The sequence below is a fragment of the Penicillium paradoxum genome (assembly GCF_028828445.1).
Source record: "Penicillium paradoxum strain IBT 22861 chromosome Unknown utg000003l_segment0_segment0, whole genome shotgun sequence".
NCBI lineage: Eukaryota > Fungi > Ascomycota > Eurotiomycetes > Eurotiales > Aspergillaceae > Penicillium > Penicillium paradoxum.
The window spans coordinates 93,736-118,899 of record NW_026643181.1 but is presented as its reverse complement, the minus strand read 5'-3'; the positions used below and the strand labels follow the sequence as shown (position 1 = coordinate 118,899).

The 25,164-nt window shown below is 48.2% G+C and overlaps 13 protein-coding genes across 13 annotated transcripts; 7 read left to right on the top strand and 6 right to left on the bottom strand.

The window, feature by feature from the left end:
* Positions 1 to 705: 705 nt before the first annotated feature.
* N7457_001977 (uncharacterized protein) lies at positions 706 to 975 on the bottom strand (the record flags this gene model as incomplete). The annotated part of the gene is made up of 1 exon (XM_057173023.1): positions 706 to 975. One exon carries the CDS (start codon positions 973 to 975, stop codon positions 706 to 708), a length of 270 nt encoding a protein of 89 aa, XP_057033174.1.
* Positions 976 to 2,222: 1,247 nt separating this feature from the next.
* N7457_001976 (uncharacterized protein) lies at positions 2,223 to 2,580 on the top strand (the record flags this gene model as incomplete). The annotated part of the gene is made up of 2 exons (XM_057173022.1): positions 2,223 to 2,275; positions 2,361 to 2,580. 2 exons carry the CDS (start codon positions 2,223 to 2,225, stop codon positions 2,578 to 2,580), a joined length of 273 nt encoding a protein of 90 aa, XP_057033173.1.
* Positions 2,581 to 2,697: 117 nt separating this feature from the next.
* Positions 2,698 to 5,498, bottom strand: N7457_001975 (sulfatase domain protein; the record flags this gene model as incomplete). Its single annotated transcript, XM_057173021.1, has 2 exons — positions 2,698 to 5,002; positions 5,179 to 5,498. 2 exons carry the CDS (start codon positions 5,496 to 5,498, stop codon positions 2,698 to 2,700), a joined length of 2,625 nt encoding a protein of 874 aa, XP_057033172.1.
* A 394-nt stretch (positions 5,499 to 5,892) lies between these two features.
* Positions 5,893 to 7,092, top strand: N7457_001974 (uncharacterized protein; the record flags this gene model as incomplete). The annotated part of the gene is made up of 1 exon (XM_057173020.1): positions 5,893 to 7,092. The coding sequence occupies one exon, from the start codon at positions 5,893 to 5,895 to the stop codon at positions 7,090 to 7,092; it is 1,200 nt and encodes a 399-aa protein (XP_057033171.1).
* Positions 7,093 to 8,777: 1,685 nt separating this feature from the next.
* On the top strand, positions 8,778 to 9,047 carry N7457_001973 (uncharacterized protein; the record flags this gene model as incomplete). Its single annotated transcript, XM_057173019.1, has 2 exons — positions 8,778 to 8,799; positions 8,887 to 9,047. The coding sequence occupies 2 exons, from the start codon at positions 8,778 to 8,780 to the stop codon at positions 9,045 to 9,047; spliced, it is 183 nt and encodes a 60-aa protein (XP_057033170.1).
* Positions 9,048 to 9,130: 83 nt separating this feature from the next.
* On the top strand, positions 9,131 to 9,727 carry N7457_001972 (uncharacterized protein; the record flags this gene model as incomplete). Its single annotated transcript, XM_057173018.1, has 2 exons — positions 9,131 to 9,238; positions 9,272 to 9,727. The coding sequence occupies 2 exons, from the start codon at positions 9,131 to 9,133 to the stop codon at positions 9,725 to 9,727; spliced, it is 564 nt and encodes a 187-aa protein (XP_057033169.1).
* Positions 9,728 to 9,879: 152 nt separating this feature from the next.
* On the bottom strand, positions 9,880 to 10,458 carry N7457_001971 (uncharacterized protein; the record flags this gene model as incomplete). The annotated part of the gene is made up of 1 exon (XM_057173017.1): positions 9,880 to 10,458. The coding sequence occupies one exon, from the start codon at positions 10,456 to 10,458 to the stop codon at positions 9,880 to 9,882; it is 579 nt and encodes a 192-aa protein (XP_057033168.1).
* A 491-nt stretch (positions 10,459 to 10,949) lies between these two features.
* Positions 10,950 to 11,212, top strand: N7457_001970 (uncharacterized protein; the record flags this gene model as incomplete). Its single annotated transcript, XM_057173016.1, has 2 exons — positions 10,950 to 11,059; positions 11,110 to 11,212. 2 exons carry the CDS (start codon positions 10,950 to 10,952, stop codon positions 11,210 to 11,212), a joined length of 213 nt encoding a protein of 70 aa, XP_057033167.1.
* Positions 11,213 to 11,271: 59 nt separating this feature from the next.
* Positions 11,272 to 12,798, top strand: N7457_001969 (uncharacterized protein; the record flags this gene model as incomplete). Its single annotated transcript, XM_057173015.1, has 4 exons — positions 11,272 to 11,288; positions 11,339 to 11,756; positions 11,856 to 11,980; positions 12,408 to 12,798. The coding sequence occupies 4 exons, from the start codon at positions 11,272 to 11,274 to the stop codon at positions 12,796 to 12,798; spliced, it is 951 nt and encodes a 316-aa protein (XP_057033166.1).
* A 410-nt stretch (positions 12,799 to 13,208) lies between these two features.
* N7457_001968 (uncharacterized protein) lies at positions 13,209 to 15,319 on the bottom strand (the record flags this gene model as incomplete). Its single annotated transcript, XM_057173014.1, has 2 exons — positions 13,209 to 14,977; positions 15,049 to 15,319. 2 exons carry the CDS (start codon positions 15,317 to 15,319, stop codon positions 13,209 to 13,211), a joined length of 2,040 nt encoding a protein of 679 aa, XP_057033165.1.
* Positions 15,320 to 17,704: 2,385 nt separating this feature from the next.
* On the bottom strand, positions 17,705 to 19,494 carry N7457_001967 (uncharacterized protein; the record flags this gene model as incomplete). Its single annotated transcript, XM_057173013.1, has 5 exons — positions 17,705 to 18,352; positions 18,404 to 18,800; positions 18,882 to 19,055; positions 19,190 to 19,260; positions 19,315 to 19,494. 5 exons carry the CDS (start codon positions 19,492 to 19,494, stop codon positions 17,705 to 17,707), a joined length of 1,470 nt encoding a protein of 489 aa, XP_057033164.1.
* A 1,826-nt stretch (positions 19,495 to 21,320) lies between these two features.
* Positions 21,321 to 23,043, bottom strand: N7457_001966 (glycoside hydrolase family 43 protein; the record flags this gene model as incomplete). Its single annotated transcript, XM_057173012.1, has 4 exons — positions 21,321 to 21,859; positions 21,912 to 22,085; positions 22,129 to 22,570; positions 22,642 to 23,043. 4 exons carry the CDS (start codon positions 23,041 to 23,043, stop codon positions 21,321 to 21,323), a joined length of 1,557 nt encoding a protein of 518 aa, XP_057033163.1.
* Positions 23,044 to 23,523: 480 nt separating this feature from the next.
* Positions 23,524 to 25,073, top strand: N7457_001965 (Major facilitator superfamily domain general substrate transporter; the record flags this gene model as incomplete). The annotated part of the gene is made up of 4 exons (XM_057173011.1): positions 23,524 to 23,739; positions 23,806 to 23,820; positions 23,872 to 24,273; positions 24,321 to 25,073. The coding sequence occupies 4 exons, from the start codon at positions 23,524 to 23,526 to the stop codon at positions 25,071 to 25,073; spliced, it is 1,386 nt and encodes a 461-aa protein (XP_057033162.1).
* Positions 25,074 to 25,164: the final 91 nt, after the last annotated feature.

Below are 25,164 nucleotides of genomic sequence, written 5' to 3'. Positions count from 1 at the left end.
TTCGGGCCTAAACAGGCTCGTACGATCATGGATCAGCTTCTGTAGTGATGGTAGGAAATTATGAGCTAGCTATGAATGATGAAGCAAGTATCATTTCTCCATTCTGCGAGTCCTCCCCGCCTGGGCCGGGTTAAAATTGATCCCGACAGATGGCTCGTGACACCATACTGAAGTCTAGACCTCCGCAAAGCCTATAAATGGGCTCGACCCCCGGGCCCAAAGCCCAACCCAGCCCACAGCCCATTAGTGGGGGCCCTATGGACCCCCATTAACGCCCATCTCGGCGCTGATAAATCGGCCTCTGTAATCGCTGTATTACGACCTTCTACCGGTCGTATAAAGTTCAAATTTGAAGTCTAGGTTTATAGTAGCTATATAAGCATATATTCTAATTTTAAATAAAATCTGACTGGTAAGGGTCGAGGTATCGCGGAAAAGGTAAATTTTAATATTCTGATATCCGAGATATATTGCGGGTTCAAGCAGGAATACTACCACTTTCTAGTAAAGCTACATAATCTTGAAAATTTCTAAATAAACGCGTTTTTTTACTTTTTTAGACGTGATATAGAGTGATAATTAGCACTTGATTCTAAATAATTCTAAATAATTAAATATTACCTTAAGGATAAGGCTTAGAAACGGGGGTAAAACCAAGGGTAATCTAAAAATGAGGGACTTCATGATGTTGACGGTCTTCTCAGACTATTTGCCATAATGGAACTGGTAGCGCTCCACAATTATAATGAGAAGCTTCCCCCGCTTTGTCATGATATCTGACTTGGTTGCGGTAACCATGTCAATAGTCAGATCCAGTAAGACCAAAGCCACGTGTATCGTGACAATGTGCGTGGCGCTCTTGTAGAATAAGGGAATAGCCTTCGGAACTTGGTCGAGCTGGTGGTAGAGCAGCGACAACGAGATGATGGACTCGAGGGCCATAGGGTGATCGATCGCCAAGATCTCGCGGCACATGTTGGTGACAGTTGTCTGCTATGCCAGCAGGATCAGGCTAAGCAAGTTGTTTCAAAAAGTTGTCTGCCGTAGGAAGAGGGTAACGCTGGCCGGGAAATTATGGACGAGCTCCTTGGCAGTGAGAGCATTGCCCCCTGTAGTGAATGTCGTGGTCTGGCTGTAGATTTCTCGTGCAGGATCGCCTTATGTAGCTTCTGTTCGGCCGAACGATGACCAAGGATTCATGCATACCTATCACTAGGACGCATGGGTTCTACTTGTACTCCGTTCCTGACTGGGACGATGTTGTAAAGGTCTTGTATACCATACTCTCCCAATCTGCCCAAAAGGATTGGCTCCCAGTGACAACGAACAGGTGCGCGGAGATTTAGTCGCTCCACTCTGCAGGAAAGGAGATCCGCTGCGACACAGACATGGAAAGGGAAACCTGTCATGCCTGTGGTCATGTACGGCATATGCATCTGGAGAACTATGCAATTCCAAATCTCCGTACTTTGGTCCTATGTATACATCGTTAGCATTAGACAGGGGACGTTAGGAAGGGAAGCTAACCCCACGCGGAAAGGCCCGGGGTCCATGGCTGGCTCTATACAGACCCCCCCCTCTCCCTCGATCCACCCCCTTTACACCACTTCCACCCCCCTTATCTCAATACGGTTAGCAGATTACCATAAGAGGAATCTCATCATTTGTATACAGATAAAGCTTAGCGCCAGGGCTATATTATTGACGCTAGTATTTCTTGGCGTATAAGTGTAGTATCATATGGTATAGTGCACACCAATCAGCTGTACTACGGTATTCTAGGTGGGTTTACCTCTACGTAGAGATTCTAATATATTTAATTGAAAAATGAGGGTTTTGATATATAAGATCGACAGATATTAGGGTAGCGAGATGGGAGCCAAATAGTCTATTACCGGTGTCTTTGAAAATCAGCATCTATCTTGAGGTCACATAACCACATAGGAAGATATTCAGCTGATTGGTGTGCACTATACCATATGATACTACACTCATACGCCAAGAAATACTAGCGTCAATAATATAGCCCTGGCGCTAAGCTTTATCTGTATACAAATGATGAGATTCCTCTTATGGTAATCTGCTAACCGTGTTGAGATAAGGGGGGGTGGAAGTGGTGTAAAGGGGGGTGGATTGAGGGAGAGGGGGGTCTGTATAGAGGCACCCGGGTCCATGCCTATATGCATGTACTAACCTAAATATAGGCACGAAGTACATACATAATGTACATGGAGGCTCCATACACAGCTGGAGGAAATGGCCAGTTGGAAGAATCGTGCAATAGTATAGCAAAAATACAGGACATCAACTTATAATCAAGTACAAGAAATGGCGTTGGATATAGGATATATATAGACAAGTACACGAAGGAAAGCGCTTCTACTCTGGGCGACCGGCCGCATTGGTCAGGAGCTCGCGCCGGAGACAGATGTCCTGATCTCAAGGCTGGCCCTCACCCAAACGATCAGCACGAGGCCTCACGATGGATCGGCCGAAGCTGTGACCGGCTTGTTCCCGACCAGTGTGCGCGCGATCCGACCACCAATACAGGGCGATCGCGCCATGGCGGCATATTTGTGAGCCCCAGAGTGCCCGTACCAAGTAGGCACCTGGTTGACAAGGCATGCAAGTATTAAGATAGATGGAATGTAAATAGAAAATTAGGCGCCCGTATCCTTGCATCGGGCTACCTAGGCTTTAATCATCTTTGGCCTTCGGGGAGAATCTCCATCGGTCCCAGTTATCCATTACCCACCAGTTGGAGACATAGGCTGCGTTGTATAGCCAATCGAGAGTTTCGTCACCATATTCCTTTTTAACCGCTTCTGCCAGATCGACGAGGCTGAAGCGCTCGATCGGGCTCAACTCATGTGGGTCTTTAGACACATCGGAGAAACGCCATTCGACATCATTGACGAGTGGAATCACTAGGCGGAATTCGGGCCGGGCTGCCGACCGGACGGAGAGCCATGACCCACCAGTGTTCATGACTGTGAAATGCCAGGCTTCGCGATTGTCCTGCTTCACAATCTGCGGTCGGATCAGGGATTGTCCTTCATACAGCGAGCGAATGTCGCGGGCGACCCGCGTACTATCCGTGCTGAGAGATGCCGACTCAATCAACAAGTCGATAATACTGGGGACAATCTGGCTACTGATGACCGGGCTGTCGATCTGGACCGGAGGAAGCTGAGGGTGTGCAAGCACAATAGGGACCTTGAAGCTGCCGACATGGGGATTGTCATAGGGAGTGATGCCACCATCGTTCGGGAGGGAAAGACCGTGGTCTCCAGCCATGACGAACAGGGTCTCATTGGCAACCCCCTTCTCCTCCAGAATATCGATGAGCTCCGAAAGCCAGTCATCTACATAACCCACCGAGTTCAGGTACCGATTCATGTCTTCGTTCGAACCTGACGTGGAGCCCATAATCTCTTCGAAAGCGTCACCTGGAATTCCCCATGGATGGTGAGTGGTGCTGGTGAGATGACTGAGGAAGAGACGCTGATGGTCACGTTCCGCATCATCGATGGCGTCACGAATGTACTCTCGAAGTTCAATTTCAGGATAGCCATAGTAATTTACCTCGGAGCTTGTCACAGGATAATGTTTGGCCTCGGGGTTGATGATGGTCTCCTTGGTTTGCTTGTCATGGAATCCCAAGTGCGGGGTCAACTTGTCTTGGTTATCGTACGTTTCAGTGACCGACATCATAAAGGTCGAATGCCATGGCCACTTGGTAAAGTCATCACTCTCGCTGCTGATATCCGGTTGCTGGCTAAGCATGTCAAAGACATGAGCTAGACATGGTTGGTAGATGTGATGCTCGAATTCGCGGTTGAAATCGGCCACAAGGGGTGTCACACCGCAAAAGCTGCCCGTCAGGCTCTTAAGAGTATAGGTGGAGGTGGTGATGGCATCCTTGGCGCTAATTCCACCGTAAGCTTTGCGGCCGTTGAAACGCGTTTCGTTATGCTCAAATCCATTAGGGAAGTTGGTCAAGAACTCCGCCGTGCGGGTGAGGTTTGCAAGGCGGGCTTCGACATCTGATGGGATAGTCTTGTCCTTCCAGGTTTCCGCGATGCGTTTGTACATAAAGCTATCCTTTTGCAGAGGGAAGATATCGGCACGCGCACTTTCGAGTTTCAAGAAAACGACATGCTTAATTTTGACATCACCACTAGCCAAGGCGTTATGGATCTCCTCCAAGACCGGCTTGTGCAGATTCGAGATATGCAATGGGTCTTCTTGCGGATTGTAGTGGAGGGCTAGAGGGTCCGACTGCGCCCAGTCCTCGAAGCCTTCAATTGGCTCCTCCGACATCCAATTCCAGCGGGTTGGCGGCCTCAATGCGGTGAGTCTATCCAAATGAGTATAAGAGCCTGGTGTACCAGTAGTATCGACGGGGGAGTGGCGCTCGGTGCCTTCGATAATTGTGCTCAACGGCAATGTAGTCGACATGTACATATAGACTGGGTCCCACGGTCGCATGAAGCGCAGGAAGAGGAAGAGACTGAACAGAGTGAGGATGAGTGCCCGTTGGGGTACCCCGTCGGTCACTCGCTTGGACTCGGGGAGTCGGTTGGGCAGCCGAGTATTCAAGAGATGATCTCCTTCCTCATGATCACTCATATAATCGGCCTCTTCCATGGCGATTTCCTCGTAGATTCGGGGATCGGGAAGGTCGGCCTGGGATTTGGATCGGGGCCAGAACCGCTGTACCAGGGGCTCCACGTGCGGTCGCACACGCGCGAACACCCATCGAACGGGCCAAGCCCACACGTGCAAGATACCGCCCGTGATGGCATGGATGGAATGGGCAGCGAATAATGAGACTGTCAAGAGAATCCCCTCGACCACCAAGAAACCCGTCAATCCGGTGAGGAGGGTATGAATCGCGGCGGCATCGCCATTGAAGGATTTGGCGTGGCGCCAGTGGATCTCGGCGCCGGTGAAGATATAGAAGGAGGTATTGGCGCTTGCCATGAACGAGACAATCAAACTGAGACATGGTTAGTATGGATGGTAGGCGGTGTGGTAGGCGATGTCAGGGAGGTAGGATTGTAGTGCTGTAGTGCTGTAGTGCTGTAGTGCTGTAGTGCTGTAGTGTTGTAGTGCTGAAGTGCTAAAGTGCTGAAGTGCTGTAGAGAGATAACGATATGGCACGTGGTCACCTACCTAGACGGGATCACCACAACGGCAAGCAGAGCGGCGCCGGGACGCCAGCTAACCTTCTGACAAAGGATGCGGAACAACAATAACACCATCACATCTTGGAAAAAGAAGGTCAGACCCCAAAGGAAGAATCGCGCGGCAGGTAAAGAGTATATATGAGCGTAAAGATGTAACACCTTAGCTATGAACAACGAGAGGAAGGCAAGGGTGAAAAAATAGCGACGGGAAAAGTCCCACACGGCATCCAGAGTCTCAGCAGGAGAGAGACGAACACGCCGGATGCCGTGGCTCAGATATGCATGGACGGCGTGAACAACTTTCATGATCATATATACTTCTTCACATCCCCTTGAGAGAGGAGGAAGAGAAGAGGAAGAGGGGACAAGCAAGTTGAGCCCCAAAACCCCCCAAAAGGCCAAGAGGGCATATCGTGGTAACAGTAAGGTGGAGACGGGGAATCGACCCTCAACCAGCCATCAGGTCTCATCGATGGTCAATGACCCCATCTGGTCCCTTTCTTCCCCTTAGCCTCCCTCGGTTTTTCTTTTTCTGGGCCCCCATTATGACCAATGTGGCTGGCGGCTTGGCCCCAGTTCTCTTTCCGGGCCCCCGCTGCGCCGGATACGGTGATTTGGTCGCTAAAAATATCGAATCCGGTTTTGACCCTGTTTCGGGTTCTTTCTCCCTTTTCTCCCCAGAGATGTACCAGTTTAGACCATGTTGACTGGTTTGTTCAGCTGGGCCTCGCTGTTGTTCGAGCCACTGTCCTCCCAGGTCCCTCTGATTGAACCTCAACCGCGACTCAAGGCTGAGAATCAAGTTGCTCTCCCTACCCAGGGACCGTGGCAGGATATCATCACCGGTCACTATGGCATACCTCCCAAATTGAAGATCCACGATCGAAAGAGCGTCGTCAAATGGAGCTGGGAGCGACAGGATGTCACCCAACCACTTCCCCCTCGGATTCGAAGCGGCCTGTATAGCAATGCGAACGATGCGACCGAGTTGAAATGGATGCGAGGCGGGAAAAGTGTGGGTGCAATCTACAGCAATCTCGTCGTCGTCATCAACCACACTCCCGATCACCCCTCCACTGATAAGCAAATCACCTTTGCCCTCAGCAGAGATAGCGATGACTTGCGGAATGCCCACACCCTCGAACCCTTACCTGGGGATCGCCTCGCAGTAGCGACGACCGGCCAGCGACCCTGGGATGGTATCTTGGTCTATAATATGAGCTCCGCTTTACCCCTTGTCGATGAACCCCCCGTACTACAGAGGATCGAAGGTCTGCGTGCGATTCACGCGATGATCTGGGACGAGAAGCTTCAGATGCTGTGGGCCACAGGGACCGACGCCGCCGCAGATGGCTCGGATTCCGTCCCTGCCTACGGCGTGATTCAGGGATACCCGTTCGATGCCGCGACGGGTAAACTCCGCGAGGATGCAGCCTATCGCTTCCGATTCCCTGAGTATTACGACATCGATGTCGAATGGGGCCAAGGGTATAGTTGGTGGGCTGGACCGCATGATCTCGTGCCCGTTCCCAATGAGCGAACTTTCCTCGTCTCAAATGATATCGGGCTCCATGCCTTTGATATCGAAACGATGCAATTTAGCGCTGCCTACGAGGAAGTTACCGAAAAATATATGCCTGGATTCGAAGTTACCACCAACGATCGCCATGGAATCAATCGCCAAGGACAATATGAGGAGTTACCGCAATCGGACCTAAAAGGCTTCAGTCTCGCTCCGGATGGAAGCTTTTTATACATCCAGTCTTTATGGCGACTTTACCGATCGAACCATACCAGCCTCGTCGTCGACGGTGTGCGTCACCAGATTATGAAAGGCGATGAAATCTATCGGTCGCGTTGGTTCGGGGACATTGATGGCTGGCCCAAACCAACAACATGACATAGTTTTTTTTTCCTCTGGAGATTCGAACTGAATCCAGATGTCCAACATACTCAGCATCTCAAGAGTAATATCTGTAATTAATATCTAACCTGCGGCACAGCATTGGCCGCTTGTTCTGTGCAGCAGTATTCGCTTATCTCACACTTGCCTGGCGCCGCTATTCCCTATACTGCCTAATTGCGCCAGGTTATAACCACTGGAGGTTGAAGTTCTTAGAATAGGTAGACTTTGTGCTACGATGTATAACTCAATGACGGCATCTATACTCCGTACACCTTGACCTTTATAACGAATCTCCGATTCAAGCATTCACAATGTCACATATGTAAGGCGCCAGAGAAGTCTTCCGCCATGACACCAACCGACGAGTTGGCGTGGCGCAGAAATTTCCACCAAATGCATAAGAGCAAGCCGACGGCTTTGTTGTCAACCCCCAATAGGCCATGGCAATACTGTACTTCGTATGGCCCCATGGTCTCTGTTGCCTAGCCTTGCAGCCTTGGAGCCTCGCCTCGCAGCCTCGGCTAGATGACCACAACATACGAGTACTCCGCACATAGACAGATGAATCAGACCTGTAGGAACTTCGTGTCATGATATATCATTTTTCTGAAGTTTTGCCTATCTTTTTGTGCGATTTCTTCGGTCAGTGAATGAAAGCGCCCGTATCACACTACATTATAAGGCTAGCGCGAACATATAGATACATTTGATCTGCATATTACTCCTTTGACATAGAACGTATTCCAATTGATTATTGGAATCCTTGTTTCTATGTGGTAACCTCATTGCTGGGACCAACCCCGGAACGTTGCATTGTCGTAATAAGTACGGAGTATGTCGGTTGCGGTTGGATAATCTTCCAGTGTTGCATTCTCAAAAGGGACACAGAGAGAGAAGGAAAAAGAGTAGACAAGAAGAACATGTGATTCCATATTTGCAGGACTTTCTGCAGCATAGAAGGAGAAGAGGAAAGGAGGGTCTGGTGATTCTTTTGAAGTTGGGATATTTTAGGTACCTACATGCAATGAGTACGGCGAGATGTGACATGAACTCTTGACACTTTGATATTATAGAGATAGTCGAACAAAATATGTTACGTATCATGGGACGAGATAACCGAGAGGAAGTTTGGGAAAATGATCTCCCTCCAATTCATTGCAGTCATGTTCATGCATCATGTGTGTAATAGGTACATGTATGTACATGTAACATGTGACTATATAACTACATACATGTATGCACACATAGTTATATACATGTACATACACATGTACATATACATGTAACATTAAGTGAGATATGTACATGTAGCCATATCTCTTTCCTAATTGGGAGTTGGTAACCTTCACCGTGAAGGTTCCCTTTACCTTCGATGTCGCTGCAGTCGCGATTCACTACTTCTTCTCTTCAATATTTCCTGCAAAATATTTCTCTACTCCTCTTCCAGTGCTTCCCCTCCTCAGGCCAAGTTAAATTACACATGAACAACCTCTAACCCTTTTGCAGATGGACACCAAACGATCCAGGGAAGGCCAGCCAATCAAGGTCAATGCTAAATATACCATGGATTCCCCAGAGACCCCCTTTCTGCCAGGGAGGGCGTGTATAAAACCTCTTCTTTAACTGCTCTCACGTATTAAGACATTTGCCATCGGATGGAGACAATTGTTGACAGCAAAATGGCTTCTGCGTCGTTCGTCAGTTGGGGGAAGAGGAGGGGGGGGGCTTGTCCCTATTGATTGGCAGATGGAAACGGCCTCCCGGGAGATCTGTCCATATCTTCACTAGTGAGAATTTCCTGTCATCCAGAGAAAGACGGTATCCCACGTAGTTTGACGTTACCTCTTGGCCACAACGCTCATCCCACATCTGCGTCCGAACGTTTGCACCAATTGGTACTGGACTGCGAGCCTGCTAGCTTTGGCAGAGGCCAGGAGACTTTTCATTGATCCGCAGTATCGCAAAACTAGAAAGCTTGATCCCCGGCCGTTTTTGGCCAGTTTCCATCCGTCACACTTTGGAAGCCTCCAAAATGTGGAGCAAATTCTCCTTGGATTTAACGCCACCAAATTGCTTACAATTGAGCCAATTAACTGCTGGATTATACAAACTGAATTTATGCTTATCTAGGATCTCTGCTGTAAGGTGTATTAATATGATTATTGTTGAATAGGTGTACTCGGGACCGTCTGGCCTGTTCCGAAAGCATGTTGACACACCTTGTCCCACGACTCAGATTGTCTCACTGGTTGTCTGTCTGCCTTCATCCTTCAAAGGTGGAAGGGGGATCATTCAGCATGAAGGGAGAGAGGTCAAGTTTGACTGGAGTTCCCACGGTGCATCTGAAATTCAATGGGTAGCCTTTCACAGCGACAGCGAGCACAATATCAAAACAGTAATAGGAAGTGAGTCCATAACCCTGACATACAATCTCTACATAACCAAACAGGTCGAACCATCAATATCATCCGGTATTATTGTTGACCCCAAAAGTCTATTGCTGTATGCCCACTTGAAAAATATTCTGAAGGAGCCTGGTTTCATGATATGCAGACAATGTGAAGGAAAGTCATTAATCAAACATCTAATAACGTATCTCAGGCCCTTGTCAGCTAGCAGCATGATATAAACGGACATGATCGGATAAATTAAATGCACTTCCGTTATTATATAACTAATGGTACAGAGAAAGAAAGAAGCAAAGGCCGGAAGAAAGGAGAACTTGGTGACTTTTTCACAGACAAAGGGCCATACGCAAATCAGCTGGGCATCTGATTCTTGTCAGGCCCCTAAGATGGCCCCCAGCATCTCCCCAGTCGCTTCTGTTATTGATTTCGCGGTTTTGGCAGTCAGGCCCGATAGCATTACCAATTCGAAGAAAGGACTGTCATTCGCCATGAAAATTTCCAGCATTTTCTCGCCTTTTTGATTTCCGGATCGAAACTTGGCCAACGTGTGTCCAGCAGCATCGTGCAACTCCATCTTCTTCCCAGTCAACATGTTGGCTTTCCATTTTAACCGGCCCAAAGTAGGTGAGTCCAGTGTGCAGTTGCCAGACATCTGGCTCAGATGCATAATCATTGATTGTCCGTAAAATGTCAGGGGTATTTTAGACGATAGGCTTGGAAGTCGAGCATCGCCGATAAGGTCCATGGGACCTCTGCCCCAGCCACGAACGATCACCACATTAGGGGCATTATCTTTATCGATCATGATGGAGTACATAGGCGGAGCTTCAGCAGGGTAGCCCAAAGGATGGACCAGAATCTTGCTCTTGTCCCACGGGGCGGGTCGCAGTGAGAATGAGACACAAGCTTGTGAAGGCGCGTGTCCGCCATGGGTGGAGTATGAAGGAGACATCGCTGTATGATTATTCATTCCAAGGGTCCGTGATGGAGTCCTATTATTGGAATTGGAAGACCAGGAGAAGTAGAAAGTGTGGGGTGAGTGTCGTTTGAGAACACGGAAGGACTCATGGTTTTATAGGGCCCAATGTGCTTATTGACATCCGGTGATAATCCCGGTCGGACGCAATACTAACGGAGTCTTCTCGGGAATACTCCGTATAGCATGCCAGACTATAATACGTCGAAGGATGAATCCAAGACTTTATTAGCAACAGCAGCTGAATCCATCTGGTGCCCCTAAGTTTCGTAGTACCCAGTAGGTATATTATGAGTTTCCCGATCGGGTATGGTTGTGCGCCACAATCCATTAGGCTAAGTATACCGTTGTATGCTCCGGATATGATTGGCAGATCAATTGATATGAGAATAAGCCCAGCTCCTGCCAAGAGACAGCTGTGTTTTCTGTACGAGCTACCGAGTCTGCTGTATGGAGTGCTCTAAAGGATGAAGCTGGTGGCTTGGCTGAAGGGACGGGCGGTGACAGAGATGACGTCATACTGCTACGGTCCACTGTCCCAGAGTCCGGCGCGCCATCCTTCCCCTTTGTCACAAAGGTAGGTAAAAGTCCAAACTGGTTCTTCATCTCTCTCTTGGATTAGACCAGGAAAAGGAGTCTTGATATGCCCGGAGTTCCATCCAGCCGCGGTTGCGATGCGTGTCGTAAGGTGAAAAAGAAGGTCTGGATCCCAAAAACTACATGGGCCTAGATACTATGTTTTCGTTATAAATCCACTCACAGAGACCAGTGTGATCAACGCCAACCAACATGTTCACGCTGCGCGCGTTTGAAAATATCCTGTGTCGGGGGAGGACAGCAGCGATATATGTTCAAGAACCAATCCATTCCGGCGATGCAAAAACAGAGTCAATCCGCCCGTCGGCAATCATCTCTCTCCTGAGAAAGGAGCATTATTGATAGGGCGACCGACACGGATATCTAATACCGACACAGAAACTTTGGGAGCAGCCTTCGTGGCAGCCTTTGAGGTGACCGATATCCGGTATGCCGTCGCCTACTATGGACCTTTCCTCCGCGAAATTCCACGGCGATTAGGCAATAGTACAGTACTGGATGCAGCCGTCCGAGCCTTGTCAACCGCTTATCCGTTCTTTCACAAGGGATCTTACCCACCGGTTGTACTCGGTCTCTATGGTCAATCGCTGCGGGCACTGAGAGAGTGCTTGAATAATCCAGTTGAAGCCCAAACGCCCAATACATTGTGTGCGCTATACTTAATAACAATCTGCCAGGTAACGACTCTCCATACTTAATCCAAGATGATTTAATCCCCGAAAGATATATGATCAGGCAACATCAGTTGATTAACACCGGCAACAAGAGCTGGCTAGGAAAATACGATGCGTCTGTCACTGGGCATAGTGAGGCTATCGCTCACCTGCTCAAAGCGTCGGCAGTACACCAGTGGAATAGCACTTTCGAAATGGAGATGGTTATCACACTATGTGTGCCCATAGTATGTATGATTTGTTTGAAGATAAAGACATGGCGCCACTGAGATTATGGACAAATGACGAATGAAACAGATTCTCGAAGGGATGGTCAACCCACAAATTCAAATGCCCTTGGAGTTCTGGGACCTGATCTCGTCGTTCCAATCTCGTCTTTCTGCGTCGCGAGCGAACAATCAACGAGGAACAACTACCAAGCTACGTCATCTTGCCATGTTTCCTGTGTTCATCCAAACCCCCGAGACTTATATTTTCGAAATTGCGAAGACATATACACAACTTAAGACAGATAGATGCGCAACAGATCAAACAGCGCCTCGCTCAATGTGCGGAACCTGCCCCGGTATCATTCTCCTCCTTAGCCGCGACGAGGCATTCTCGTCTTCAAGCAGCCTATGCCATCCTCTCTACTTTGGCTGTGATGTTGAATAGTCTTCTTAGAATCTTTGATCCTGGCAACGGTGCTTTGATGAGCGAGGCTGTCTTTTTCTGTGACGAGATTACGATGCAAGCCGAGCTGGCATCTAGCTACCGGCCCGTGGGATCAGCGTACGTTCCTTTATGCCTAGTTGTTGCTTGGGCTGCATCAGAAAATTTGGTTCAATCGGCGAGGATAGAGGCGATATTGGGGGAATATCAAACAGATTTCGCAGACATCCCTTGGATCAGCCGTGCCATTTGGTTGGCTTCTACCTTGGACAGCCACCGCATACGAGTCATATCTGGGAGGCAGTGTGAGCAATATCTTCAAGACACAGTATCACCGACCGCCACGAGATATGGCCTTGGTACTAGGAAAAAGGGGCATTCAGTGCGCCCTTAGTCTTGCTGCATTCTTTAAGGCCATATAAGAGAAGAGATTTTGCCTTGATTGGATATGACTTGGGTGGATTTTAAGCTGCACATAAGAAGCTAGAATATCACCGTATGGATAGTCCGTCGTCCCGCTGGGATTAATTTGATTTCATAACTAATACCTAACCTGGGCAGGCTCTTTTGGTGACGTATAAGGAGCTGAAACGTGAAGTTGCTAACAGGTCATTTTCGTCTCTGTTATGCATCTCAGTCTCAAGTGGACAACGTTGGAATGTTTCGGACAATTCCTACCTGAATGGATACTCTCTCCAAACGGCATATTGAATATCATTACAAGGGATGTCTCCAGCTACCCAACGCAGAGGAAAGGAGGAAGGGGACACCAGCGTGATTGGTGACGTGTAGATTATCACGATCTTAGCCGTTATTCTCAGCGGAGCCAATACTCTCGACTCGAATGCCCAATTTGGTCATCTTCTTAGTGTCAATGATACACCGTCCATCAAATAACCATTTCGGGGGTTCCATGTTTTTCACGATGCGCTCCCAGTTAATTCTCTTCTTGGGGAAATTATCGGTGAGAGTAGACAATGAAGTATCCCTATTGTTCTCTCTCTGGCAGTCTATACAATCAGCGGCGCAACTCGGCTCAATACGAAACCTTTCTTCAATGGATCCATCAGAGGCAGGCTCTCTCATGGTACCGGCTCCAGAGAGGGTTTCTTGCCGAGCATGGCTATTGGGAACAGCACTCAATGGTATAGAATCTGCGTTGAGATCGGAGGGACAAGGGAAACAGACCGGATCGGTATTTTGGAACTCATCAAACTCGGTGACTATGAGTATCGCATTGGATGACGCACATGCTTCATAGACATCCGAGTAGCATTTCACAGCGCCACCATCATCCCCGAGGGTAGGAGACCCATATCCAGATAGCTGGCGGATCTCACTTTCAATAATATAAGGATTGCAGCACGGATCGAAGATGGCGATTTCACCAGGATTTTCATCAAGCAATGTCTTGATTATCTCAAGTGCAGGTGTTTCGCGAGTGTCCGATGTGTTTTTCTTGAATGCATATCCTAGTAGGGTAATCTTTTTACAGACCAAAGTATTGTCCAGGGACCTGATGACACGGCTGGTGAATCGGTTGCGCTGGTATTCATTCATTATCACCACCTGGCGCCAGTATTTCCCAACTTCCTTGAGCCCCAAGGATTCCGCAAGATACACGAGGCTGAGGACATCCTTCTTGAAGCAGCTGCCACCGAACCCAATGCCTGCGCGGAGAAATTTCTCACCGATTCGGTGATCCATACCGATCGAAGTGGACACCTCATTGATCTGGGCCCCAGTGGCCTCGCAGATCGCAGAAATGCTGTTAATGCTACTCAGTCGCTGGGCCAACATAGAATTAGCGACGAGTTTTGCCAGTTCTGAGGACCAAATATTGGTAGTGATGATGCGGGCCCGGTCGACCCAACCAGCATACATGCTAGCTAGTATCTCTGCAGCGTTTTGTCCATCCGTGGTTGTTGCAGATCCTATGATGACTCGGTCCGGATTTAAAAGGTCTTGAATCGCAGTCCCGGCTGCGAGGAACTCGGGGTTGGACAGGATTTCAAACTGCGCTCCGGGTCGACGAACAGCAATCTGCACACAAAGGGTCAGCGTGGCCTCGTAATCAAATGGAGGGATGTAACATGCCATCTCCTGGACCATTTGGGCTGTTCTACACGGAACTGTGGACTTCTCCACGATGATCGAGCCACTTCTTGCATGTTGCACAACATCTGCAGCTACCGCCTGGTAAGCAGTCATGTCTGTTGCACTGCCTGCACCTGAGCCTCGAATTTTGGTGGGAGTATTGACGGCAATGATGACAATGTCTGATTCACGAATGAATCTGGACACATTGGTGGAGAAGAACAAGTTTGGTCTTCTATAAATACTCTTCTCTGCAGGTTCTTTGTGGGCTTGGGCCTCGAACGTTAGTGACGGTGGCTCATCACTTGTCGCCATCAGAAATCCATCGCGTGCAATCCGAACAATTTCAGCAAGGCCAGGCTCGTAGATGGGGAGATGTCTGGAGTTCCATTTTCGAATCCGGCGCTCATCTTTGTCAACAACGTTGACTTGAATATGCGGATTCTTTAGTGCGATGACAGCGGCAGTTGGACCACCTATTGAAGACGATGTAGGTTAATTTATTGCGAGCCAGGAGATGCAATATTCACGATATGCTTCCACATACCGACATACCCTGCGCCCACGCAGCAGATGCTTCGGATTGGGCCTGCAGCAGCTCGAGATTTTGGATCGATATCCTCCTCCACGGTGGTACTGATGCTGCTTGACTCCGTATTGAGCTGGTGTGCGCCGCCATTCAGGCTTTGCTCCGGTGTTGTTGGCACACTTGCAGGTCCCACTGAAGGGACGGACTCGGAGTCAGTTTCGGTACTCGTAGTCGGAGACATACTCTTGGAGTAAGGATGGTATTCAAGGACCAGAGTGTAGATGATCATGGCAAACAGGTCGAATCATAGATGGGCAGTGATTTATCTGAGGCCGACAAATGCTAACTTGGCGGCGCCTGAAGATCTTTTCAGGGATGGTTCGCTGTCGCTATTTTTGACTTCTTGAATCATTTAAAGGAAACACTCGGAGGTAAAAAAGAAGGAAAGAAGAGAAAAAAAGGAGGTGAATTTTGACCTCCAGAGGCAGTTTCATAACTACATCCTAGGAACAGGTACTGCTAGTATACTCCACACTTTGAGGATCAGCCATCAAATGACAATTCTTCTAGACGCCGAAGTCATCTGCATGCAGCACTACGGAGTACGGAGTAGAAACTCGTTACTTACCTAGTCTCTTGGTCATAAATGTTGAAATTCCAACTGTCATCGAACGTTACGCATGTCGCCATGCTGTTGAACCGCCCCTACCGGGCATCCTCCGCATACACACGTAATCCGTGTTGATCGTTATGGATTGTGTCACTCATTCTTGCGTACATGTACACATAGACACACGGGGTGCCGGCTGCCTTTCCCCAACCGTGACGCCATCTCCCATCTGAAGCCAGTCTCAAGGCTGAGCTGGAAAGATAGGCCTCCACATCCGACCTGCCAAGATCTTGCCATTTACCATGGATGGATTGCTTTCGGGAAATCAGACTCAAAGACGTATTAACCCGGTTATATGTGTCTTCTTGCTACCTAGCTATCCGGTGTATCGAGCAATTACCATATCGAACCTCAAAGCAAATACAAAATCCTACATCTACACCCTAGTGAACTGGGCACCTGCGACGAATGTCAGGTCGCCGATCGCACATGTGCCTTTCTAGGTGCCCAGGTAGCATATACAGTGTATGATTGTCTGTCTATCTGCCGTTTGGTTTCCGCATTGAAAAGAAATCACTTTGTATCGTATTTTGGAACATCCACAAACACCAGATAGAGATTGAGTGACGAACGTTCGTCTGCCTGAACACTTTGATAACCCCGATGATAGCAAAGTCCCTGTCTTACACATGCCCTTGGATAGAAGTTGAATTGAGTGGAGTGCAAACCAATAGAACCTTTTTCCAACATGGGAAGTAAAGCGAGGTGCTGTGCGGATCTTGAATGGGCAATTGTGGTGGATCCTTGGATGCAACTGCATTCACGTCCGGGTGGTGCTGGGGTTGTACCAATACGATGAAATGAGCAAGGATGCAGATGGCGATCTGACTCGAAAGCAATTACTGGGCACTAGAAAAACCAGGCCTAAGCAGGGTTGTACGAGAATGGATCGGTTTCTGTAATGATAGTCAAATTATGATCTAGCCTCTAGGTAGCTAAGAAGAAAGAAGCAAGAGTCATTCCCTAATTCTGCCCGTTTTCCCCGCCTGGGCCGGGCTAAAGTTGATCCTGACAGATGGGTCGCGACAACGAGATACTGAGAATGTGGTCCGTACACCTTCAATGTCCAACCCCCCTGTTTCTCGGACCTGCCGGTTGTTCAAGCACCTCCAATTGGGTGCGATCGCGTGACTTGTGTGGTTTTGATTCATTTTGAAGGGCTTGAGATCTCATATTCACGAAGGCTGTGATGGTCCTGGTGCCGGCGTCTTGGATATCACAGTAATCCTTTTCTCAGACTCAAGCTCTGCGCTGCTAAAAAGCACACAGCCAAGTGTCACAATGAAATCACCTGTTGCGTTGAAGAGATCCACCGTGAAATCTTGAAACACCGATATTCCAATGGCTAGAGTGCCGCCCTGCTTGAGGTTCCCACAAACCGATATCGTCAGGGCGCCAGCTGGCTTATTTGTTTGGAGGGAGAAGATATTCAAAAACCTTGCTATTAGACCATTTCAAAGAAGGAATATGACCGTGGCTACGGTAGCTAGGATCGAGGACTCTGATGCACGCTGAGAGATTGTATCTGCGAATGACAAAAGCTCTCCAGAGATTACCGCAATCATAAAGGATTGGATCAATGCCAATGGTTATCCGATCACATGCAATAAGGGTATAAATGCTGCTGGTGCATAAGTCGATGTTGATGGCCAGTGGCTAACTTGGCGAGAGCTACGTCAACCACTCCACGATGAGATTTTTGAGGAAGTGTGAGACTTGCCTGTCCATACCCAGGTCTCAGTGATGTGAATTTCAATTCTTAAATTCATTGGCTTCATGGCTAATAGTCTGCGATTATAGTCCCTCTCAGATTGCCCACTCAGTTTGTCGAAGCCCAGAGTCATGTAGTATGACTTCAATCCCCAGAGGCCCATTTATCAATTAAAAGTCACTATGTACAAATAACCTGGCACGAATACTGTGATTAACAACGCAAAATCAGAAATAGAATCTCGATCGAAATATAATGCCGAATAACCTTACCAAGACCCGGTATTCAGTAGATCAATCTGTGCCATCGATCTTTTGTGGCCTTCTCATGGATTTCCATTGCACAAGCCCAGCTCCAATGAAAGAAAGTATGGCTGCAGCCACGGACACGTAAAATGTCTGGGTAACCGCAATATTGTAAGCTTTGAGTACAGATGGGAGTATCTCTTTGGATACGCGCAGCGACAAATTCGTGGCCCCGGCTTTTGTCAACGCCTCGGGGTTGACCTTGGGTGCATTAGCGGCAATGCTGGCCACAAGTCGATTCTCGAACACTGTTTGGGCAATCGAGATAAACATTGCACCACTCAGGCTCTGTGCAAAGGTGATGATCGCGATCCCGACTGGTATATCTTGTAATGGAAGCACAGTCTGCAGTGCGTTGATGCATTGCTGAAAGCCGAGTCCTGCCCCGATCCCTAGAATCACTTGATATCCAATCCATTGTGGATACCCACTGTTCACATCGAGAGATGTGCACAGCCCAGAGCCAATTGTGAGAAATGCACTTCCGATGAACATCAATGGTGTGTAGTAACCAACGAGATTGACAAGAAGCCCACCAAGGGCAGAGCAAACAATCATAGACACGACCATGGGAAGATTATTGATCCCAGATTGAGCAGCGGAGGTCTCCTTGACTGCTTGAAACCAGATCGGAAGCTGAGATACTGGTCAGAACTGAAGCGGAACCAATGATTTGGTGAAACTCACGTAGTATCCAAAGACAAAAAAGGAGCCACCTAGGAATGTAGCGTGAATAACTGCCCCGAGAACGTTGCGATTCTTAAGCAGGCGAGGTGGTACGGTGGCCTCATCTTGCTTCCAAAGCTGTATGCCACACCACGCACAACTAAATATGCCAAAAAGAACAAACAGAGCAATGATTCGAGCGTTGTCCCAGTTGTATCGAGTGCCGCCCCATTGCAAACACAGCAAAAGAGAGACAATGGCAGGAATAAATACCAGGATCCCGAAAGGATCCATCCGTTTGATTTGTGCGAGGCGACTTAGTTTCGGTTTTGGCGTCGTTGGGTCTTTGAAAAATAGCACAATAACCAGCCCGGTAATGACACCGAAAGGGAGGTTGATCCAGAAGCACCATCTCCAACTGACATGATCAGTCAATAGTCCTCCCAGTCTTTGATTTCATTAGCCCAGAAAACAGATAATCATAACTAATGGTGCTTACAGGGGTCCTGTGATCGTCGCAATGCCACTTATGCTACCGATAATCCCGAAATACAGTGCACGTCTGTTAAGGGGGACGCTGTTCGCGAGTACTAGGAGAGCACCTGGCGACAACCCCCCGATCCAATTCCGGCAATTGCTCGTCCTAAGATGAGTCCTTTGGATGAGGGTGTCACTGCACAGATCAGGGACCCAATTTCAAACAATGCAAGAGCGATTATATATGTCCACTTGGTAGAATAATATGAGTATATCTTGCCAAATGGTAGTGTGACGGCACATGTCGTTAGAAGATAAGCACTGGCATACCACGACAGGTCGCCGAGTGAGTTGAACTGCTCTGTAATCTTAGGAACGGCCGTTGATAGAATGGTGTTATCCTGGTAAGTCGTCTGTATTAGCACATGAAACAACATGAAACGGTTGAAGCTTACCAGAGCGATACAAAACGATTGAAAGCAAAGTCCTATCAGAATCGGCGCCAGCTTTGAGCCTGGTGGATAACTTTGCTTGTCAACGTCACAGTCCTCTGTTCCAGTCTCTTTCAGTGGGATGTCATCTCGATCTCTGAATTCTTCATCCCGGGAGTATCTCATACTCGAATCATCTGCCATGAAACTGAAGGTCAATTTTCCGAGCTGTTCTTGTAACAGCGGAAGGTCTTCAAAACCTATCTCTTGGAATCATTCACACTGAGCGGTAGAATGGAGTGATCGTGGGAAGCACAAAGTACAAAAGTCCGGCCTATTGAATTCGGGGATGTACGGTACCTTTCTTTTCCCATGGGATATCACGATACATTACATCAGATGGCTGTGACCTGATAAAGTATGCAAGGGGCCTATACCTCCATTGGGTCTCGGGGGTTTTCACTTCAACAGAGTTACATTCTTTCCAGGTTAATCGGTATGTGGTCGGTTTCTCCCATCAGGATAGGTTTGTTACCCGGAGAGCTGATATGGATTTGACGAGCGAACGTGGATTGCATTGAGGAACTTCTTGATCGTCAGATCTTTAATAGAATAATGTTGTGTTGACTGCATGGTGTCAGATACTGTGCATTCCTCTAGAGGCCGATCACTCCCGAGCTGTGCAATCTTGGGACCCTGCATTCCAGCGAAATTGCAACCTCATTAAGTATTGATCCATTCTATGTACAATGTCCACTGTACGAAGTAGACTTGAATCAATCTATTCCATACGGAGGACGGAGTAATGCTAAAGTAGTCGAAAAGCCCTACCGAAAACTACATCATCGACAGATCAGCAGGCCACATGATATCAACGTAATATTGTGAGTTACTTTTGCAGAATCCCTCCATCCTGCTTGATGATGGTGTACTCCTCCTCGGTAAATTCGAGTTTCCAATTGTTGCCACTGAACAGCTGTCTTATCGTTTGTTCTTCCACTAACCTCTCATGGCCGGTCACAAACGTCACATTTATACCCATTGACTTCACTGCTAGAGACTGATGTACGACTTCTTCCAGGCTGTGTGACCAACCGCCTGGCGTGAAACGTTGTAAAGCACCGTCTTGAACTGGTATGAACACCAATCTACCCCCTGTTGACTATGATCATGAATCGCGTTTCATGAATTTGGACACTCAGTTCAATCGACTCCGACCACGTAAAGATATTAATCTTCAACAAATCTATATAGCGCGAGCTTGTTATTGGGGAGAATATCCCGTGGCTCTTTGTGGAGCACTAGTCCACCCTACCGAAGAGAAATAGCCCTGAAATCATCAAACGGACATACTCGCGCAATCTTGATCCAGATATAGATGGGTTCTCCGTAATTCGTACATCGTAAATCATCCGAGGAATGCAGATAGGTCCGTGCCCTGGTGGATACACAATAGGGCTACTAAATATCAATCCCCTTGTACCTTGGTCCAATGCGTGTAGATCACCGTGGGCAAGTAGTTCATCTATCATTTCCGTGCATGTTGGGAATGCAATATCGAGTATCTTGCAAGTTCAAGAACTGCCCCAGATCCCACTGGTTTGCTCTGATAAGACCTTCGGGACTTTTTTCAGCTGCGAAGTAGCAAAAGGCGAATGAATCACACCATTGATCAACAACGCAGTCAAGTATCTGAGCCAAGCCGGTTATGCGTACAAAGGTATGATGAAACAATCTTAAGCCGCTCCTATCGGTTGAAATTTTCTTCAATATGTTCGAGATGATCGATAATACTACCGTCACCCATATCCATTCCCCGTCTAGTATCAGGGTAGATGTATAGGACCAGTGTTGTGGTTGGGGGCTTCCTTAGACCATAGTTCACTAGGAATATACTACTACATACATTAATGGATATTTGGCGAGGCTACTATATCGTTAAGCATATATGAGACTTGAATAAACACATAGGTCAAATATATCAATATCCTTCGCATTCTTGATCTTTTAGGCTGACACCTCGAACTCTATCAAACTTGCTTGAATTCTGCATATGCAAAATCAGCGGGGATCAGGCATCGCTGGCGCTCTCCGAATGCATATAAACCCATCATGATTCCAGTAAAGTTAGCCCCGACTGGAGGTGCTACCGTAGCCGCACTATTTGAGACAGATCCAACCCATTGAATATCACATTCTGTGTCTTCACGGTAGCCAAATCGGTATTCAGCGCCACAGTTAATTATAAGAATAACATCAGCTTTGGTTCCCAGTCTATGTTCCACAGGATTCCCTTCAGAGGGCCGAAAAAGGATAAAACGGCCCTTGTTGTCCTTGCGGATACCGATAGTGCTGTATGTGAAATAATTTGTCCACATTACAGTGCCAGCTTCAGTTAGGTCTGTCGTAGGTTGAAAGGAGACCCTTGTTTCCCACCGGCAGATACGGTGGGTTTGTTTGCGAAGAAACATGGTTGGGCAGGCTGGCACTGACAAGTTATAGGGTCCACCATAAAGGCGAAGGTGATTAGGGCGCTCAGTGAGCGAGTAGTCGTTGACGAAGGGAGTATCTAGCGGCAAGTTAGATCAATTCAGATTACCTAGTCCAGGTTCGGTGCTCACTTTTTCGATACCATCCGAGCTGCATTTCGGTATCTGCGAACTCGTCTCTCCAGGCGATCTTAGGTTGAAACCGATAAAGACCAGGCCCTTCCGATTGGAGGCAGATTTTCTGTCCACGATTTATCACGGGCCAATTATCTTTCCATTTCAACGGCAGTAAAAACGTCTCGCGGCCTAATATAATTAGCAAAATAACGGAACAAAGTAAAGACCCTACCTAGCACTGAATCCTCCCACTTTTCGCCGCGTCGAGTTGGACGGACTCCAAGCATAACTGCCCACCAGTTACCTTTGCCGTCTTCGACGAAGTCCGCATGCCCAGTGTTTTGCACTTCGTCTTCGGCGCCATTGCGCCAAAGAGGATTATTTGGCCCTAGCTCCCACGGTCCTAAGGGACCAACATCACTGCGATTCACCCATTCGCTATGGCCACTTTCCGTCCCTCCTTCTGCAGTAAACAAATACCAATAACGGCCTCGCTTTATGATGCGTGAGCCCTCGGCGACACCAGAAGGGGATTCGCGAATCAACTTAGGCTCGGAAGTCGAATGTCCGGTGGTCAGATCCACAGTACATATATGAACTGCAAAGTCTTTCAGTTGAGCGCCTATAGTAGGCTTGATCTTTCTGTATGTGGATGACAGATAAACGGTTTCATCCTCGTCCCAAAAAAAGCTAGAACACTCAATCGTCATGTCTTTGGCCTGCAGAATTTAGGACCCAAACTCACATCTTGATCAAACCCAATTTGGTCAAAGAAAATCGGGGCAGACCATGTGGTTTGATCCCATATATTGGTAGTTTTCACATAAAATCCATGCGGCCAGACTCGATCGTCCTGTTGTGGCCGGTAACGCTGAAAGCTCGCTGCCATGATATAGAAAGTTCCAGCATGGTTGCGAATCGTGGCTGCCCAGACACCTCCTCCTGGTTCTGGGGTATGAATCTGCAGCTGACTGGGTCGCGTCAACGCATGGCCGATCAGATTCCATTGAATCAAATCACGGCTATGATATATGGGAATGCCAGGAAAGTATTCAAACGTGGAAGTGACTAAGAAAAAGTCTTCGTCGACACGTATAATGGATGGGTCGGGATTGAACCCCGGGATGATTGGATTGTTGTAACTCATTCCAGCTGGAAGATGTGGACTTCATAGATGGTCGTTGGGCTGATTTATAAGTGGAATGAATATATCCTGATTGGTGGATAAACAGCACCCGTAAGCTCAAATCAGTGGCTTAATTTCGCATTGTATTCTGCGCCGGACAATAGGAGGCAAATGATTTCATCGAGCAGGGTTGCTTTGCAGTTGATGTAGTCCGATGTATATAGACACTCTTCTTACAATGTGTCACTCATTTAGAATACAAGTCATCGGGGCAAGTTGAGTTCTGGTCAACCAGCCTCAGCTTACCCTGTCTCTCGTTATATAGCCCTGGAGTTGTCCCCTCGCCTCAATCCGGCAAAGCGGGCTTTTAATACGCCAAGGGGGCCTCTCCGCATCCCGGACGCAATGAATGGAGATGATGTTCGGTGGCCTTTTACGTTAACACTTTTCTGGTTAAGTATTCCCATATTTGCATACTCTCTCACTGCGCGCTGATCCAAAATGACTACTACTTATGAGGTTCAAGCATCGCGCGATGCGGATTTGATCGCCCTGGAGGCCTTGTCTCATGGCCAGTCGCCCACAGGTTTATCTTTAGAAGCGCCCGAAACTTCTCCATCGATAGAACGGTGGAACCAGCCTCGCATCAATATTTATAGGACCTTTGCCACGTTCTGGTCTTTCCTGGTAATGGGTGCGAATGATGCGGCCTATGGGGTAAGTCGATATCTCAACAGAGACACGGTAGGGGGTACAAATGGGGTTCTTGCTGATTGATTCCAGGCTTTGATTCCATATGTAAGGTGAAATCTCATCAATCGAAGGCATTCTCTCTCATCCAGCATCCAGCTAGAATCATATTATGACCTATCATACACGATTGTCTCTCTCGTGTTTTTGTCACCTTTAGTAGGTTATACAGCTGCTGCTTTCCTGAATCACCGTATCCACTATACGTTCGGTCAGCGTGGCGTGGCCATCATTGGCCCAACGTGCCATCTGATTGCCTATATCATCAACTGCATTCATCCGCCATATCCCGCACTAGTGGTCTCATTCATCTTCGCAGGTTTAGGAAATGGTCTAGAAGATGCTGCATGGAATGCATGGATTGGTAATATGGCCAATGCCAATGAGCTGTTGGGAGTGCTGCATGGGATCTATGGAGCCGGTGCAGTTATGAGTCCGTTAGTCGCCACATCAATGATCACCAAGGGTGGCTTATCTTGGTATTACTTTTATTATGTCATGGTAAGTGCCTGCAGGACCCAAACCTTCGTTCATGAAGTAATAGTTAGGTGGGGTGTGCCGTCATCGAGTTGGGACTTTCTAGTGCATGCTTCTGGAAATCCATCGCCGCTGATTTCCGCGCGTCCAACGCGCTATCAGCCCACGATGATAAGAAAGGTGGGTTGAGAGTTGCGCTGTTCGCGCGCCCGGCCGCCCGTGTGACATGGCTCTGCGCCTTATTTTTGCTAGGGTATGTCGGGGTCGAGGTCGCACTCGGAGGATGGATTGTTACTTTTATGATCCGAGTCCGGCATGGTAGCGCTTTTGCGAGCGGTATGACGGCCACTGGGTTCTGGTTGGGTATCACGGTGGGACGGGTGATTCTGGGGTTTGTGACCCCCCGCGTGGGCGAGAAAGTCGCCGTCTCGGTGAGCATTGTCATGGTTCGCGAGCGAGTGGAAACTAATTTCTCCCAGGGCTACATTGTTGCATCCATGGCGTTTGCTTTGGTCCTGTGGTTAGTTCCCCAGTTCTATGCCTCAGCCGTGGCAGTATCCCTGCAAGGCTTTTTCCTGGGTCCTCTTTTCCCCGGTGCAGTTGTGATGGTCACCAAGCTTCTTCCTCGGCACCTTCATGTCACCTCGATCGGGTTTGTCGCTGCCTTTGGTGGCAGTGGGGCTGCAATTCTCCCATTTGCGGTCGGCGTGCTGGCACAAGCCAAGGGAGTCAAAGTGTTGCAGCCATTCATCATTGCCTTGTCCGGTGCCATACTCGTCACGTGGCTGGGGTTGCCACGGGTGTCCAAGATCAGGAATGAGTAGACATGTGTGAAGAGAGGTGCACGAGCAGTCCACGAGCATATGTTGGTAACATGTGACAATGAGTCGAGGCCTGTTTCTTATCAGATCCGAT